Source organism: Oncorhynchus clarkii, chromosome 20, assembly GCF_045791955.1.
Source record: "Oncorhynchus clarkii lewisi isolate Uvic-CL-2024 chromosome 20, UVic_Ocla_1.0, whole genome shotgun sequence".
In the NCBI taxonomy this organism is placed as follows: domain Eukaryota; kingdom Metazoa; phylum Chordata; class Actinopteri; order Salmoniformes; family Salmonidae; genus Oncorhynchus; species Oncorhynchus clarkii.
Genome location: NC_092166.1, coordinates 53,849,554 through 53,867,085, shown reverse-complemented (window position 1 = coordinate 53,867,085; position 17,532 = coordinate 53,849,554). Strand labels below are relative to the sequence as shown.

The 17,532-nt window shown below is 43.3% G+C and overlaps 1 protein-coding gene across 1 annotated transcript in view; it reads right to left on the bottom strand.

Annotated features, from left to right (window-relative positions):
* LOC139377489 (arf-GAP with dual PH domain-containing protein 1-like) overlaps positions 1 to 17,532 on the bottom strand; it is a 50,594-nt gene that overhangs the window by 19,938 nt on the left and 13,124 nt on the right. The window contains exons 2-3 of the mRNA XM_071120524.1: positions 6,067 to 6,197; positions 4,916 to 5,007 (exon numbers count right to left, since the gene is read on the bottom strand). Of these exons, the coding sequence (XP_070976625.1) occupies positions 4,916 to 5,007; positions 6,067 to 6,197 (223 nt within the window). The remainder of the gene's footprint in view (positions 1 to 4,915; positions 5,008 to 6,066; positions 6,198 to 17,532) is intronic.

The following is a 17,532-nucleotide window of genomic DNA, read 5'->3' as shown; positions in this document are numbered from 1 at the left end:
GTTACCACTCCCTGTGCAGAAGGTGGAAACCTGGAATTGAAGAGGAAGAGGTTCTTCAAGATCAATTTAATGACATCAACCCACTACTAGCCAGTCAACTCCGAGAACGAGTCACCACTGTCGATGGACTGGTTCGCTTGGGACAGCAGTTTGAGAAGGACAGAGAATGCCAACAGCAATATGACCAGAGAAAAAAAGACACCCAAACAGTTACCCAAGACAGACCATCAACAACAGCTAGAGTCTCCAGCCAAGACCCCTCATGTTCTTTTGGAGATGTAGCCAAAAGGGACATTCTTCAGCTACATGTCCAAGACCGTATCAAGTAAACCCTTCCAGAAACCACAAATCACAACAGGCCAACACACCTAACTCTCTTTGCAGGAATGACCATCCTACTCTGGGTGCTTTAACCAGAGCTAAAACTCCAAGAGTCACTGCCTACGCCCCCCCCCCCCCATCGACATCCCCTTCCTTTCAGTTAATACCGCACCAACTGGTGTTACCCATGGACAGGAAGAGCCAGCTTGGATACCGGGTCATCCTACACACTGCTCAATGAGAAACTGTGGAAGATCCACAATACAACTTGAAGCCGTGGACAGAAGGTCCACTCTATTTGGCTGATGGTGAGGCTAAACGACCACTTGGATGGAGTGAGGTAGAGTTCCGCCTGTGTAACCGCTCCCATATGATCCCTTCTGTTATCCTACAAACCAAGAACCTTGCTTTTCCTGTCGTGTTGGGAATTGATTTCATGTACTTCAGTGACCAGATTGATATCGCACACAATTGCTACTGGTTTCCATACAATCTGAGCAAGAAGCATTTCTTCCAATCAGAAGCTACAAAGTTACATGATTGGGGTTCAAATGTGGCAGTCTTCTCAGCCGTTGCTCCAGTACCACTAACCCTTGATAATCCTTCTGACGATCTCCTTTTACAGGCTGTGAGAAGAGCTCAGCTGGAACAGCCAGAGGAGTTAAGGCTGTTGGAACAGCTGCAGAATAATGCTGATGTATGTACTTCAAAGCTGGGATGCACCGGGCTCCTGAAGCACAAAATATTCCTTACACAGGAAATGCAGATCAAGCAAAAGCCATATCGTTTGTCCCCAGCGACGCTAATCATCCAAAAGGGACTCATTAATGATATGATAATTCAAGATATAATAGAACGTTCCTCCTCTCCCTGGGCTGCTCCTGTTGTCCTCATCCCAAAAAAGACTGGTGGTCTTAGATTTTGTGTGGACTATAGGAATACCAACAATGTTTCCCAGAATGATGCCTATCCTCTTCCTACCATCCACGAGATCCTGGAGTCATTGTCTTGCGCTGTTGTGTTCACTACCCTTGATCTCAATAGTGGTTATTGGCAGGTTGAGATGGACCAGGAAAGCAAGGACAAGACTGCTTTTGTCTGTGCTGAGGGCTTGTTTTCCTTTAAGGTGATGCTTTTTGGATTAAAGAATGCACCTGCCACTTTCCAAAGACTCATGGAGATTGCGTTAGGTGAGCTCAAAGGGAAGATCTGTTTTGTCTACCTGGACGATATAATTATCTACTCTCAGAACAGAGAGACACTTTCAAGCTCTTCAAGCAGTGTTGGACAAACTAAGAGAAGCTGGTCTGACCTTGAATATGAAGAGCAACTTCTGCCAAACCTCCCTGAAGTTCCTTGGCCATATTGTGTCTTTTGACGGCATTCATGTGGATCCTGAAAAGACAAAGGCTGTACAAGACTTTCCTGTGCCAACCACACTCAAGGCCCTTCAACGGTTCCTTGGTATGGCTGGATGGTACCATCGGTTTGTGTCGAACTTCTCCCAGGTGGCAGAACCCCTCAAAGCGTTGAAGCGAAAAGGAGCGAAATTCCAATGGACGGCAGAGTGCCAGACCTCCTTTGAAACCCTGAAACGACACCTCGTCACACCTCCCATTTGAGGTCATCCCAACTTTGATTGCCCTTTTGTTGTTTACACTGATGCAAGTGATGTTGGACTTGGTGCTGTCCTAGTCCAACAGACTGGACTTGGCACTGAAAAAGTGCTAGCGTTCGCCAGTCGGACATTGAATGGAGCAGAACGGAACAACTCCACAACCGAGCAAGAGTGCCTTGCAGTTATCTGGGCTTTGGAAAAGTGGAGGTACTACGTGGAGGGAAGACACTTCACTCTGGTCACTGACCATTCATCCCTTGTATGGGTGTTCAAGACCAACAAACCAAGTACCAGACTCATAAGATGGGCTCTACGGTTGCAAGAGTTCACCGTTGCAGTAGAATACAGGAAAGGAAAATACAACACTGTTCCAGATGCCTTATCCAGAGCTCCTGCTTGTGGCAACGGTAGCCCTCATCTTACATGTGCTACTGTCCTGTCAAGCAGTCGAGACTCGCCCAAAACGGACTTTCCCATCTCTGAGGCCATATGGAAAGCCCAACAGGATTATCCAGAAGTACAGGCTTTGTACCAGACTATCCTGGAAGATGGAGAAAAGATGGTCAATCCTACCACAAAGCTGACCATCATGGAAAACAGTCTACCGTGTTGCACAACTACCTCACAGAACCCTCTACCAATTGTACATACCTGAAACTCTACGCCTACAACTGCTTCAACATTTCCATGAAGACCCATTAGCTGGTCATTTGGGCAGGTTCAAAACCTACAAGCGGTTGCAAGCGTTACTGTACTGGCCACAACTGAGCATGGATGTGAAGTCACGCATCCGAAACTGTCAGGTTTGTCAAATGTACAAACCAGAAGGTAGAAAGCCTGCTGGCAAGTTGCAGCAAACGGTGGTTACCCGACCTTGGGAAATGTTAGGCGTGGATTTGATGGGTCCATTTCCTAGAAGCTCCAATCAGAATGTGTACATGCTTGTTTTTGTTGATTACTATTCAAAGTGGGTGGAGCTCTTTTCCCTGCGTCAGGCCACAGCAAGGACCGTCTCTAACATCCTTACAAAAGAGATCCTGACTCGCTGGGGAGTGCCTGATTACATCCTGTCTGATCGAGGTTCCCAATTTGTCTCTGATCTCTTTGAGGAGACCTGCCAAAGATGGAACCTGAGACAAAAGTTGACCACGGCCTATCACCCACAGACCAACCTTACTGAGAGGGTAAATCGAACCTTGAAGACAATGATTGCTTCCTATGTAGGGACCCAGCACAAACACTGGGACAAGCACCTTCACGAGTTTCGATTTGCCCTGACTTCTGCTGTGCAAGAGACCACTGGAGTCACACCTGCAGAGCTGAACCTAAGTCGTCCCCTCCGAGGACCCTTGGATATGGTGCTACAGCCCCAGCAGCTTACTCCAGACGCTGCTTGCTATGACCAGGTAGTCCATCTCCATGACTTGAGAGCTCTTGTCTCAAAGAACATGATCCAGGCTCGACTCAAGCAGAAGAGAAATTATGATAAGAACAGACGAGACATGCAGTTCCAGCTTTGTGATCGGGTGTGGCTTCGCTCTCATCCTTACTTGAAAGCTGAACAATTCTTCTCGGCCAAGCTCGCTCCTAAATGGCAAGGACCATATAGGATTGGTGAGCAGATGGGCCCTTTGAACTACAGAGTGGTGAAAGAGGACACAAGTGAAGATATGCGCGTTACCCATCGGCTGAGGAATTGGAGGTGATTGAGCGCCGCAAGGTCCTGGATATCTTTGAAGAGGAAAGTGAGGAGACCTTTCTCGGTTTCCCCGACCAAGATGTGCCTTCCAGTGCAATGGTCGGCTTTTTCCAGGGGAGGGGGTGTGACGGCCCTGAATTTTTCTGAACCGTCTCAGTGCTTCTCCTTCCAATAGGGCGCTTTCCATTTAATTCCCAATTAAATAGCCAGCATCAGCTGCGCAAAAAGGGTTGTGATGGAGACGTGAATGATGTGTTCAACCCTCAGTTCCCGAAGCTTCTCTATTCCGTGTGTTTTGTAGCCTAATAGAGTTTACCCAATCCACACTTTGCGTCCGTGGACTACACCTCTCTTCTTCGGTGGCCTTTCTCCGCTGGAGATCTGTTGGCGGATTGGATTGTCTGACTGACTACAACCTTTTTGTATACGGTAATTTCATTTGTTTTGATGTCGTGTATACGGTGATGATTTATGTAGTTAGTTGTAGTTGAGGACTTAGTAAGAGTTGATACGCTTTAAAGTTCTGTGGTAAAATAATTGTTATATTGATTGTATGATTAATACTGGGTTTACGCTACACTTGAATGAACGGACAAACATTGCGTGACAAAGGTCACTGGAGTTCCCTGAACTCCTTTACCGGGCTGGACTCTTTTTAGGCCCAGGTACAGGACATTTCTGGAGGAACCAGAACTCATTGTGTTATATTATTATATGTGTGTGTAATCATTGATGTTGCTAATACAACCCACGCAAAATAATATAGTTGTTTTTGAAGTTCTTTCCAATGTTTTAAGGGTTTAAGAAAAGTTTATTTCCATCCAGTCCTTTGTATTGGTGTAGATTTGACGGACCAGATGGGACTCATTCCCTCCCAAACCAAAAGGAGAAACCAATGTTTTCTCTGGTAGGCACAACATACCTGGCACCCCTATAAATAATAATCTCAAGTCAAAACCGTTACAACACTTCACACTTTTGCGTCTCTCTCTCTCTCGCGCTCTTTCTCTCTCCCTCTTTCTTTCACAGGCAAACGCACTGATGTACGCACACACGTGCACACATACACCGCACAAACACACACACACACACACACACACACAAAGGAAGAAGTACTGCAGCATGTTACATTTCAGTACGGGTGTGAGACAGTAAGCGTTTTAGAGTAACAACACTTGACACAGCAGTGATATCTTTGTATACCACTAAGTGTCTATATACTAATCGACCAGACGTTGTCAGCACATCATTATAACTCAGTCATGTGGGTGACTTACTTGCAGTCTGTGTGTTTGGGTCTGTAGTAGAATGCTGGAACCTTCTGTTCATACTTTGCTTTGGCTGGTTCATTACCCATGGCAGCCATTAGCTGAGGACAGACGGAACAATACAGGTTTCTCGGTTTTAATACAAATCAATTAATGCATTGACAACCAATGATGTATATAATCCCTGGATTGCTGATGCTATGTACTGGCCATTGAAAGACTTTGAAGCCACCGGTCAGCCATATTGGCAATCCCAAGTAGGAGCAGTCTTCCATAGGAATGAATGGAATTCTACAGTACGAAATTACATATTTAAGTATTTTGTTGTTGTAGTGGGGACAGTAATATTAGTAATCTCCAAAAATCATACTTTAAGAACAAAACATGTTTTAATATTTTTAAATGTTTAGCTCACATACTTTTAAATTATATTATGTATTTACCCAAGTTAAACCATTTTTAAAGGCAATGCTACCAAATACTAATTGAGTGTATGTTGACTTCTGACCCACTGGAAATGTGATGAAAGAAATAAAAGCTGAAAAAAATAATTCTCTAGTATTATTCTGACATTTCACATTCTTAAAATAAAGTGGTGAACCTAACTGACCTAAAACAGGTATTTTTTTACTAGGATTAAATGTCAGAAATTGTGAAACATTTAAACTCAGTTTATCTTGCTAAGGTGTATGTACTTCCGACTTCAACTGTGTGTGTGTGTGTGTGTGTGTATAATATATATATACACACACACAGTTGAAGTCACTTTCCTCTACAAAACATTAATGTTAAAGAGGAAAAAAGGGAACTGTACAGCACATTTTCTATATTTGCGGGGTACTGTTAGGTGTGGGCCTCAGATGTTCCCTTAATCACATATAGTCAGGTGGTTGCGGAAGGTGATATAAGCAATTGCGGGTGAATAAACAACTGACCTGCGCAGCCCTATCAGACACACTACTGGAACTGACTGCGGGTCAGTTTTTTTGCTTGTTTTAACATGAGCCGACTTAAGAACTTGGATGGCAAGATCTGATCTCAAATCAGGTTGTGACATGCATTACATTGGTACAAGTACATTTATTACAACACAATATAATGTACATGGTCCCAGTAGTATCTTGCTCTCCTGCTTCCCTCTATGGCAGGGGGTTACTGACCTCAACCTCTGAGGCGTCCCATATCTCCTGCTGAACAGACTTGACCCTGCTGATGTGGGGGATGCCTCTGTGGAGGAGGGAACAGCCCTGGCACACAAACACACCCAGAGTCACTGAAGCCCAGTCTGGCTCTGAGGAGAAGGGGGGAAGAGAGGGAGGGAGAGAACAGTGGGGATGGAGAGATATGGGGGGAAGAGAGGGAGGGAGAGAACAGTGGGGATGGAGAGAGATGGAGGGAGAAAGGGAGAGGGGAACCAAAGGGGGGAGAGAGCGTCATAAATGCGGTGCAACAGAAGGGATATGAGCTCAAGGTCCAAACTATAAATACTAAAAGTGCTGACACCTGCAATTCTGAAAGGTAATAGGTAAATGAAGCAAACCCAGTATAACTGGATAGAGCTGCATAGAGAGAGAAAGAGAGGGAGTGTGTTTGTGTGTGGCCAAAGACAGCAGAGCTGCAGAATCGGATTAGTGGAAAACATATTTAGGCTTCGACACAGGAAATGAGCTAGATACTGCATTTATTCACTGATCAAAATCCACAGAGAGTATTAGAGCACTGTTCAACAGACCTCCAGGCCATCGCTACACTCTATCACACACATGCAAGCATGTACGCACGTTCCCGCACACACAGCGACTACAGAGCTGTGACAGGCAAACACATGACAGAACCCTGCAGAAAGCACTGTGCTATGGAAAGAATAAACTGTCAAATTGCATCTGCCACAAACATGAATAGGCCTGCACTTGGCCCTTTTTTGGGACACAACAAAGAGATATTCATGTTTATAAGGATGGGTGTCCTGAAGATATGAGAGATGTTATCTCTCTACTGTGATAATGCATGCACACACACACACACTCACCATGCACGAACACATGCACGCACACACACTATTCTGAGAGAGAAATTGGCTGACTGAATGACCTTATGCATTGAGAAAGAGAGCACTCATCCAGGAATTGCACTGAGCGTATTCAAGGCTTTCGAAACTCGAAACGTTATTTTTTTTAAATTGAATTTGTACTCCTTTTTCTCCCCAATTTCGTGGTATCCAATTGTTGTAGTAGCTACTATCTTGTCTCATCGCTACAACTCCCGTACGGGCTCGGGAGAGGTTGAAAGTCATGCGTCGTCCGATACACAACCCAACCAGCCGCACTGCTTCTTAACACAGCGCGCATCCAACCCGGAAGCCAGCTGCACCAATGTGTCGGAGGCTACACCGTGCACCTGGCAACCTTGGTTAGCGCGCACTGCGCCCGGCCCCCCACAGGAGTCGCTGGTGCGCGATGAGACAAGGACATCCCTACTGACCAAGCCCTCCCTAACCCGGACGACGCTAGGCCAATTGTGCGCCGCCCTCCCTAACCCGGACGACGCTAGGCCAATTGTGCGCCGCCCTCCCTAACCCGGACGACGCTAGGCCAATTGTGCGCCGCCCCACGGACCTCCGGGTTGCGGCCGGTTACGACAGAGCCTGGGCGTGAACCCAGGGACTCTGATGGCACAGCTGGCGCTGCAGTACAGCACCCTTAACCACTGCGCCACCTGCGCGCTTTCGAAACTCTTGACAATGTGAATGTAGCCCAATCAGCCAATACCTATTATGTGTATACACACAGATGAAGTACATACACCTTGGCCAAATACATTTAAACTCAGTTTCACAATTCAGTTTCACAATTTAATCCTAGTACAAATCCCCTGTCTTAGGTCAGTTAGGATCACCACTTCATTTTAAGAATGTGAAATGTCAGAATTATAGTAGAGTTATTTATTTCAGCTTTTATTTCTTTCACCACATTCCCAGTTGGGCAGAAGTTTACATACACTCAATTAGTATTTGGTAGCATTGCCTTTAAATTGTTTAACTTGGGTCAAACGTTTCGGGTAGCCTTCCACAAGCTTCCCACAAAAAGTTGGGTGAATTTTTGGCCCATTCCTCCTGACAGAGCTGGTGTAACTGAGTCAGGTTTGTAGGCCTACTTTCTCGCACACGCCTTTTCAGTTCTGCGCACACATTTCCTATGGGATTGAGGTTAGGGCTTTGTGATGGCCCCTCCAATACCTAGACTTGTTCTCCTTAAGCCATTTTGCCACAATTAGGAAGTATGCTTGGGGTCATTGTCCATTTGGATGACCCATTTGCAACCAAGCTTTAACTTCCTGACTGATGTCTTGATGTTGCTTCAATATATCCACATAATTTTCCTTCCTCATGATGCCATCTATTTTGTGAAGTGCACCAGTCCCTCCTGCAGCAAAGCACCCCCACAGCATGATGCTGCCACCCCCGTGCTTCACGGTTGGGATGGTGTTCTTTGGTTTGCAAGCCTCCCCCTTTTTCCTCCAAACATAACAATGGTAATTATGGCCAAACAGTTCTATTTTTGTTTCATCAGACCAGAGGACATTTCTCCAAAAAGTACGATCTTTGTCCCCATGTGCAGTAGCAAACCGTAGTCTGGCTTTTTTATGGCGGTTTTGGAGCAGTGGCTTCTTCCTTGCTAAGCAGCCTTTCAGGTTGTCGATATAGGACTCGTTTTACTGTGGATATAGATACTTTTGTACCCGTTTCCTCCAGCATCTTCACAAGGTCCTTTGCTGTTGAACTGGGATTGATTTGCACTTTCGCACCAAAGTACGTTCATCTCTAGGAGACAGAACGCGTCTCCTTCGTGAGCGGTATGGCGGCTGTGTGTTCCCATGGTGTTTATACTTGCGTACTATTGCTTGTACAGATGAACGTGGTACCTTCAGCCGTTTTAGAAATTACTCCAAGGATGAACCAGACTTGTGGAGGTCTTGGCTGATTTCTTTTGATTTTCCCATGATGTCAAGCAAAGAGGCATTGAGTTTGAAGGTAGGCCTTGAAATACATCTACAGGTACACCTCCAAATGACTCAAATGATGTCAATTAGCCTATCAGAAGCGTCTAAAGCCATGACATTTTATGGAATTTTCCAAGCTGTTTAAAGGCACAGTCAACTTAGTGTATGTAAACTTCTGACACACTGGAATTGTGATACAGTGAAATAATCTGTCTGTAAACAATTGTTGGGAAAATGACTTGGTGTCAAGCAACAAAGTAGATGTCTTAACCAACTTGCTAAAACTATAGGTTGTAAACAAGACATTTGTGGAGTGGTTGAAAAACTAGTTTTAATAACTCCAACCTAAGTGTATGTAAACTTCTGACTTCAACTGTATGCATGCACGTTTGCATATGCATACGTTTTGTGTTTGTAAATAATTTGTGTTGAATATCATTTTAGCTTACTTCGGCTCAATGTTTCTACTCAGTTTAATAGGTCCTGAGGCATTGAAACCTCCCATGAAGTTTAGAGGCAGTTTGCACCGCTGGCAAGACCACCCTCTTTGCAGATAATTCTGCTCTGACACCCAGTTCTAACAAACCACATTCACACACATTGGAAAGCCCCTCCCAAACACACTGCAGCCTTATGCTCCACACACACACACACACACACACACACAGAGTGTACGACTCGAGAGTCAGTTGAGAGCTAAGCGGTAAGGATAGAGTCTATTCTTGCATTTCCATGTACTCTTGGGATGCAGAGAAAGCTCAGATGGAGATACAGCCCCTTTTAAGTGCTGGGGCAAGTACCAAAGAGAGAAACATGTGACATTGGAAGGGGGGGGATATAAAGAATGAGAGAGATGGGGGGGGGGGGGGGGGGGGGGGGGATCTGCTTTGTGTTGACTTTGTCCCCTCTCTCCACTGTATCCCTTAGCTCTGAGTGCCCAGAACATATAATCAGGGTGTGGCCTCATGTCTGTAAACAATGACTCCATCTCTATGGAAACAATATCCCCATCAGAACTGGCCTCCTTCTATAGCCAGAGGTGGGGTCACCTAGGTGTGTGAATCAGAGAGTGGAGGAAAGCAAACTGACCACCAACAGAAAACACATGTGCTTCTGTCACTGGGATTTCCCACTTGACATGACTGTTAGTGTCGGTAAGGTGGAACACACATTGGATTCCCTGTGTGCGTGCGTGTGTACACAAGTTTGTGTGCAAAGCAGCGGCACAGTACAGACAGTGGGGGGCGTGTTTAATTAGTCAGAACGAGATAACAACTATGAATTAATTAATTGGCCGCCTTATGCCTACCCTCTCACGTTCCCTAGAATGGCTGATGTTTTAACCCCTTCATCACCATGGCATACATTAGTTAGATTGCTTCAGCAGCTTTCACCACATTCTATTCCTGCTTCTCTGGGCACTAGTCTGACTAAGAGCTGAGCTACGCATTGTTATCGTGCCCTGTGGTTGTGGACGTGTTTAACTATAGTAAACAAACAAACAAATTGACCAACTGGGGACATTTTGTTAGTCCCCACAAGGTGAAATGCTATTTCTAGGCGGTTAAGGTTAAATTTAGGGTTAAGGTTAGGTTTAGTGGTTAGGGAAAATAGGATTTTGAATGGGACTGAATTGTGTGTCCCCACAAGGTTAGTTATACAAGACTGTGGTGTGTGCGTTCACGAGGATTTGTGCGCGTGCATGTGTGTCCGCACCTGGGGGTCTGTGTTTGATGGCTTATTCGTTCTTACTCTGCGCTCCACTAGACGAGGTAGGTCAGGGACTAGTAAAGCTTAAGTTTCTCTCTGCCTCAGCATTTGGATGCTGCCCTTCATGGAGGGTACAGACATTCCTGTGTGGGGAAAAAAAAAAATCGCAGTCATTCTCTGTGGGCTGTGGCCATTGAAGGGAAGCATCCTGATAAGAGAGTTGAGGTTGTGTGTGGGCCTACAATATCTGGCCTTATATCAGTAGGACCACACAGGGGAGACATTCTGAACATTAGCATAATACTGTATGTTATCATCAACGTGTGGAAGCAAATGGCTATCCCTCTGACAGTGGTACAGTACATCACTGGTGTAAATTACCTTGCATAAATCAGTGAAATACACAAATTCCTCAGGCGTTACTACAGAAACCCTGGTTCGATTCCAGGCTGTATCACAACCGGCCGTGATTGGGAGTCCCATAGGGCGGCGCACAATTGGCCCAGTGTCGTCCGGGTTTGGCCGGTGTAGGCCGTAAATAAGAATTTGTTCTTAACTGACTTGCCTAGTTAATAACCTGTTAGAGCTCTAGGGGCGCTATTTCATTTTTGGATAAAAAACGTTCCCGTTTTAAGCGTGATATTTTGTCACGAAAAGATGCTCGACTACTATATTCTTGACAGTTTTGGAAAGAAAACACTCTGAAGTTTCAGAATCTGCAAAGATTTTGTCTGTAAGTGCCCCAGAACTCATTCTACAGGCGAAACCAAGATGATGCATCACCCAGGAATTAGCAGAATTTCTGAAGCTCTGTTTTCCATTCTCTCCTTATATGGCTGTGATTGCGCAACGAATGAGCCTACACTTTCTGTCGTTCGCCCAAGGTCTTAGCAGCATTGTGACGTATTTGTAGGCATATCATTGGAAGATTGACCATAAGAGACTACATTTTCCAAGTGTCCGCCTGGTGTCCTGCGTCGAATTCGGTGCGCAATTGCCAGCTGCTTCTACTTTACCATTTGATTCAGGGGAGAAAGCATGTGTCCAAGAACGATGTATCAATGAAGAGATATGTGAAAAACACCTTGATGATTGATTCTAAACAACGTTTGCCATGTTTTCAGTCGATATTATGGAGTTAATTTGGAAAAAAGTTCGCGTTTTGAGGACTGAATTTTCGGATTTTTTTTGGTAGCCAAATGTGATGTATAAAACGGAGCTATTTCTAATACACAAGGAATCTTTTTGGAAAAACTGAGCATCTGCTATCTAACTGAGAGTATCCTCATTGAAAACATCAGAAGTTCTTCAAAGGTAAATTATTTTATTTGAAGGCTTTTATGTTTTTGTTAATGTTGCGTGCTGGATGCTAACGCTAATGCTAACGCTAAATGCTAACGCGAAATGCTAACGCTAGCTAGCTACTTTTACACAAATGATTGTTTTCCTATGGTTGAGAAGCATATTTTGAAAATCTGAGATGACAGTGTTGTTTACAAAAGGCTAAGCTTGAGAGATGGCATATTTATTTCATTTCATTTGCGATTTTCATAAATAGTTAACGTTGTGTTATGCTAATGAGCTTGCTGATAGATTTACACAATCCTGGATACAGGGGTTTTTTCATAGCTAAACGTGACGCAGAAAACGGAGCGATTTGTCCTAAACAAATAATCTTTCAGGAAAAACTGAACATTTGCTATCTGAGAGTCTCCTCATTGAAAAATCTGAAGTTCTTCAAAGGTAAATGATTTTATTTGAATGCTTTTCTGTTTTTTTGTGTAAATGTTGCCAGCTGAATGCTAATGCTAAATGCTACGTTAGCCATCAATACTGTTACACAAATGCTTGTTTTGCAATGGTTGAGAAGCATATTTTGAAAATCTGAGATGACAGTGTTGTTAACAAAAGGCTAAGCTTGAGAGCTAGCATATTTATTTCATTTCATTTGCGATTTTCATGAATAGTTAACGTTGCGTTATGGTAATGAGCTTGAGTCTGTATTCACGATCCCGGATCCGGGATGGGGAGATCAGAAAGGTTAAATAAAGGTTAAATAATTTTATTTTAATTAATTAATTAATTAATAGTAGGTTGGTGACTGGTGGTTACGGGAAAGCAAGAGTCGCTTGCGTGATATGTAGCCTATGATCAGAGGTGGAGCCAGAGCGGAGTCTGGCTGCCCATAATCATCGCTTGCTCCACCTCAGCTCACCAGCTGATGTAGGCTGCGTGTGCCGGGTTTGGCGCATCCTTCTCACTGCTAGAGAACAGAATCCTCGCTGCTCTGCGCAACCATTTCTGCTAATATTCTGCTTAGCACAGTAGCCTATCCAGTCCAAGTGCAAATGCAAGTCACGAGAAGGTGAGTTCAAGTCACCAAGGGTCGAGGTCAAGTCACAAGTCTTGAAAATCGGGACGTGAGTCCTGGACTCGAGTACTACAACACTGCCCTATGCGGGTGATTTGCAGGAAATGCAATGATCAAAGTAAAAGGAAGGCGGTGATTGGTTACATTGCCTATTATGCCAATTTCTCTGTATAAAATGGGCCTTAACTTTAAAACTAGCAGAGATCCCACTCTGGAACTTTGATATGCCCTTAGAGTATATTAATGTTCAACAATATATTGAATCATTTGCCAAATTATAAACGGTACATTGTTCATATTCCTGTTTTATATTTTTCTATATTCATAAATTGGTGTAAAAAGAATAATATTGAAATCAAAATACTACTCATATTTACAGAGCAAGCATTAAAGATAAATATGACACCAATCTTTGCTTTGTAGCGTCTATAGATTAAACATTAGTCTTAAAGGGTAAGGCCAAAATGTCATAAGTGTGTGTATGCCAACTTTGATGAATTATTTCTCAATTATGCTTTTAGATACAAATGTCAAATATACATTGATTGTACAAAACATTAGGAACACCTTCCTAATATTGAGTTGCACCCCCTTTTTCCCTCAGAACAGCGTCAATTCGTCAGGGCATGGATTCGACAAGGTGCCAATAGCATTCCACAAAAATGCTGGCCCATGTTGATTCCAATGCTTCCCACAGTTGTGTTGGCTGGATGCCAAAGCGGTCATCAAGGCAAAGGGTGGCTACTTTGAAGAATCTCAAATATAAAATATATTTGGATTTGTTTAATACATTTTTGGTTACGACATGATTCCATGTGTGTTATTTCATAGTTTTGATGTCTTCATTATTATTCTACAATGTAGAAAATAGTAAAAAATAAAGAAAAACCCTTGAATGAGTAGGTGTGTCCAAACTTTTGACTGGTACTGTATCTACATATCTGTGTATTTAATTATTTATCTATGTATTATCTAATTACTCAAACTTTAATAAATGTATATGTATTAATTTATTTATTGATGTATTTCTTCTTCCAATATTATAATGGGGGGTGTCAAACATCTGTATCTAACACACCATTGGTTGATTAATGTCACGGTGCATTGCTCGACTAGTTTTGCCTGCTTTTGCACCACCTATCTGAAGCTAGCCACAATAGAGGAATTTGCAGTTCACCTTCAAAATAAAAGACCTGCATTGAAACTGATGCAAACAGGTAGAATCATGCCATATTTGAACTGGATAATGCTTAACAAGTTTGGAATGTTATATAAAGTCAACAATTTGTTACTTTGCCTCAAATTTGAATCAGTTGAAATCACACTGTGGATGTATTCGACTTCAGAATTGCATTGGGGGCAGACTGAATCCATTGTACAGTCATGGCCAAAAGTTTTGAGAATTAAAACAAATTTAAATTTTCACAGTTTGCTGCTTCGGTGTCTTTAGATATTTTTGTCAGATGTTACTATGGAATACTGAAGTATAATTACAAGCATTTCATAAGTGTCAAAGGCTTTTATTGACAATTACATGAAGTTGATGCAATAAGTCAATATTTGCAGTGTTGACCCTTCTTTTTCAAGACCTCTGCAATCCGCCCTGGCATGCTGTCAATTAACTTCTGGGCCACATCCTGACTGATGGCAGCCCATTCTTGCATAATCAATGCTTGGAGTTTGTCAGAATTTGTGGGTTTTTGTTTGTCCACCCGCCTCTTGAGGATTGACCACAAGTTCTCAATGGGATTAAGGTCTGGGGAGTTTCCTGGCCATGGACCCAAAATATTGATGTTTTGTTCCCCGAGCCACTTAGTTATCACTTTTGCCTTATGGCAAGGTGCTCCATCATGCTAGAAAAGGCATTGTTTGTCACAACTGTTCCTGGATGGTTGGGAGAAGTTGCTCTCGGAGGATGTGCTGATACCATTCTTTATTCATGGCTGTGTTCTTAGGCAAAATTGTGAGTGAACCCACTCCCTTGACTGAGAAGCAACCCCACACATGAATGGTCTCAGGATGCTTTACTGTTGGCATGACACGACTGATGGTAGTACTCAACTTGTCTTCTCCGGACAAGCTTTTTTCCGGATGCCCCAAACAATCAGAAAGGAGATTCATCAGAGAAAATGACTTTACCCCAGTCCTCAGCAGTCCAATCCCTGTACCTTTTGCAGAATATCAGTCTGTCCCTGATGTTTTTCCTGGAGAGAAGTGGCTTCTTTGCTGCCCTTCTTGACACCAGGCCATCCTCTAAAAGTCTTTGCCTCACTGTGCACTCACACCTGCCTGCTGCCATTCCTGAGCAAGCTCTGTACTGGTGGTGCCCCGATCCCGCAGCAGAATCAACTTTAGGAGACGGTCCTGGCGCTTGGGCGCCCTGAAGCCTTCTTCACAACAATTTAACCGCTCTCCTTGAAGTTATTGATCTGATAAATGGTTGATTTAAGGTGCAATCTTACTGGAAGCAATATCCTTGCCTGTGAAGCCCTTTTTGTGCAAAGCAACGATGACGGCACGTGTTTGATTTGCAGTTAACCACGATTGACAGAGGAAGAACAATGATTCCAAGCACCACCCTCCTTTTGAAGCTTCCAGTCTGTTATTCGAACTCAATCAGCATGACAGAGTGATCTCCAGCCTTGTCCTCGTCAACACTCACACCTGTGTTAACGAGAGAATCACTGACATGATGTCAGCTGGTCCTTTTGTGGCAGGGCTGAAATGCAGTGGAAATGTTTTTTTTGATTCAGTTCATTTGCATGGCAAAGAGGGACTTTGCAATTCATCTGATCACTCTTCATAACATTCTGGAGTATATGCAAATTGCCATCATACAAACTGAGGCAACAGACTTTGTGAAAATGTATATTTGTGTCATTCTCAACTTTTGGCCATGACTGTACAGCCTTGCCTATGGAACTTGGGTCAATGAAATGTTCACAGTGAAGAGTTTACACAAATATTAGGGTCATAGCTCTTATTGCAGGACTTAAACTGTGGGAAATTACTTCACTATTCAGGTTATTTTGCGTATTGAACGTTCATGATGCAATGTAGAGCTTTACCTATGGATCTTGGGTCCATGAAATGGGGTAAGTCCAAAACACAGCTGTACATTGCAATTTGAATGACCAATACGCACAATACTGACTGGCGAGGTGATTTCCCAGAGTCAAAGTCCTTCAATATGAGCTACAACAGTAATATCTCTGCACACTCTTCACAATTGTGTTCTGTGGGTGTCACCGAGTAGGCTGATAATTGATCCACAATCCATAAGTAAGGCTGTTAAGTGAAATATTAGTATGCCCCCAATGCAATTAGTACAATACATCCACAGTGCGATTACAACTGATTTGTCCTTTTTTGTCAAATTCACAAACGATTGTCTTTTGTTGAGTGTGTGTGTGTGTATGTATGTATGTATATGTGTGTATGTATATGTGTCTATATGTGTGTGTGTGTGTGTATGTGTGTGTATATACATACATACATACATGCATACATGCATGCATGCATACAGACAGACAGTGCCTTGCGAAAGTATTCGCCCCCCCTTGAACTTTGCGACCTTTTGCCACATTTCAGGCTTCAAACATAAAGATATAAAACTGTATTTTTTTGTGAAGAATCAACAACAAGTGGGACACAATCATGAAGTGGAACGACATTTATTGGATATTTCAAACTTTTTTAACAAATCAAAAACTGAAAAATTGGGCGTGCAAAATTATTCAGCCCCTTTACTTTCAGTGCAGCAAACTCTCTCCAGAAGTTCAGTGAGGATCTCTGAATGATCCAATGTTGACCTAAATGACTAATGATGATAAATACAATCCACCTGTGTGTAATCAAGTCTCCGTATAAATGCACCTGCACTGTGATAGTCTCAGAGGTCCGTTAAAAGCGCAGAGAGCATCACGAAGAACAAGGAACACACCAGGCAGGTCCGAGATACTGTTGTGAAGAAGTTTAAAGCCGGATTTGGATACAAAACGATTTCCCAAGCTTTAAACATCCCAAGAAGCACTGTGCAAGCGATAATATTGAAATGGAAGGAGTATCAGACCACTGCAAATCTACCAAGACCTGGCCGTCCCTCTAAACTTTCAGCTCATACAAGGAGAAGACTGATCAGAGATGCAGCCAAGAGGCCCATGATCACTCTGGATGAACTGCTGAGGTGGGAGACTCTGTCCATAGGACAACAATCAGTCGTATATTGCACAAATCTGGCCTTTATGGAAGAGTGGCAAGAAAGCCATTTCTTAAAGATATCCATAAAAAGTGTCGTTTAAAGTTTGCCACAAGCCACCTGGGAGACACACCAAACATGTGGAAGAAGGTGCTCTGGTCAGATGAAACCAAAATTGAACTTTTTTGTCAACAATGCAAAACGTTATGTTTGGCGTAAAAGCAACACAGCTGAACACACCATCCCCACTGTCAAACATGGTGGTGGCAGCATCATGGTTTGGGCCTGCTTTTCTTCAGCAGGGACAGGGAAGATGGTTAAAATTGATGGGAAGATGGATGGAGCCAA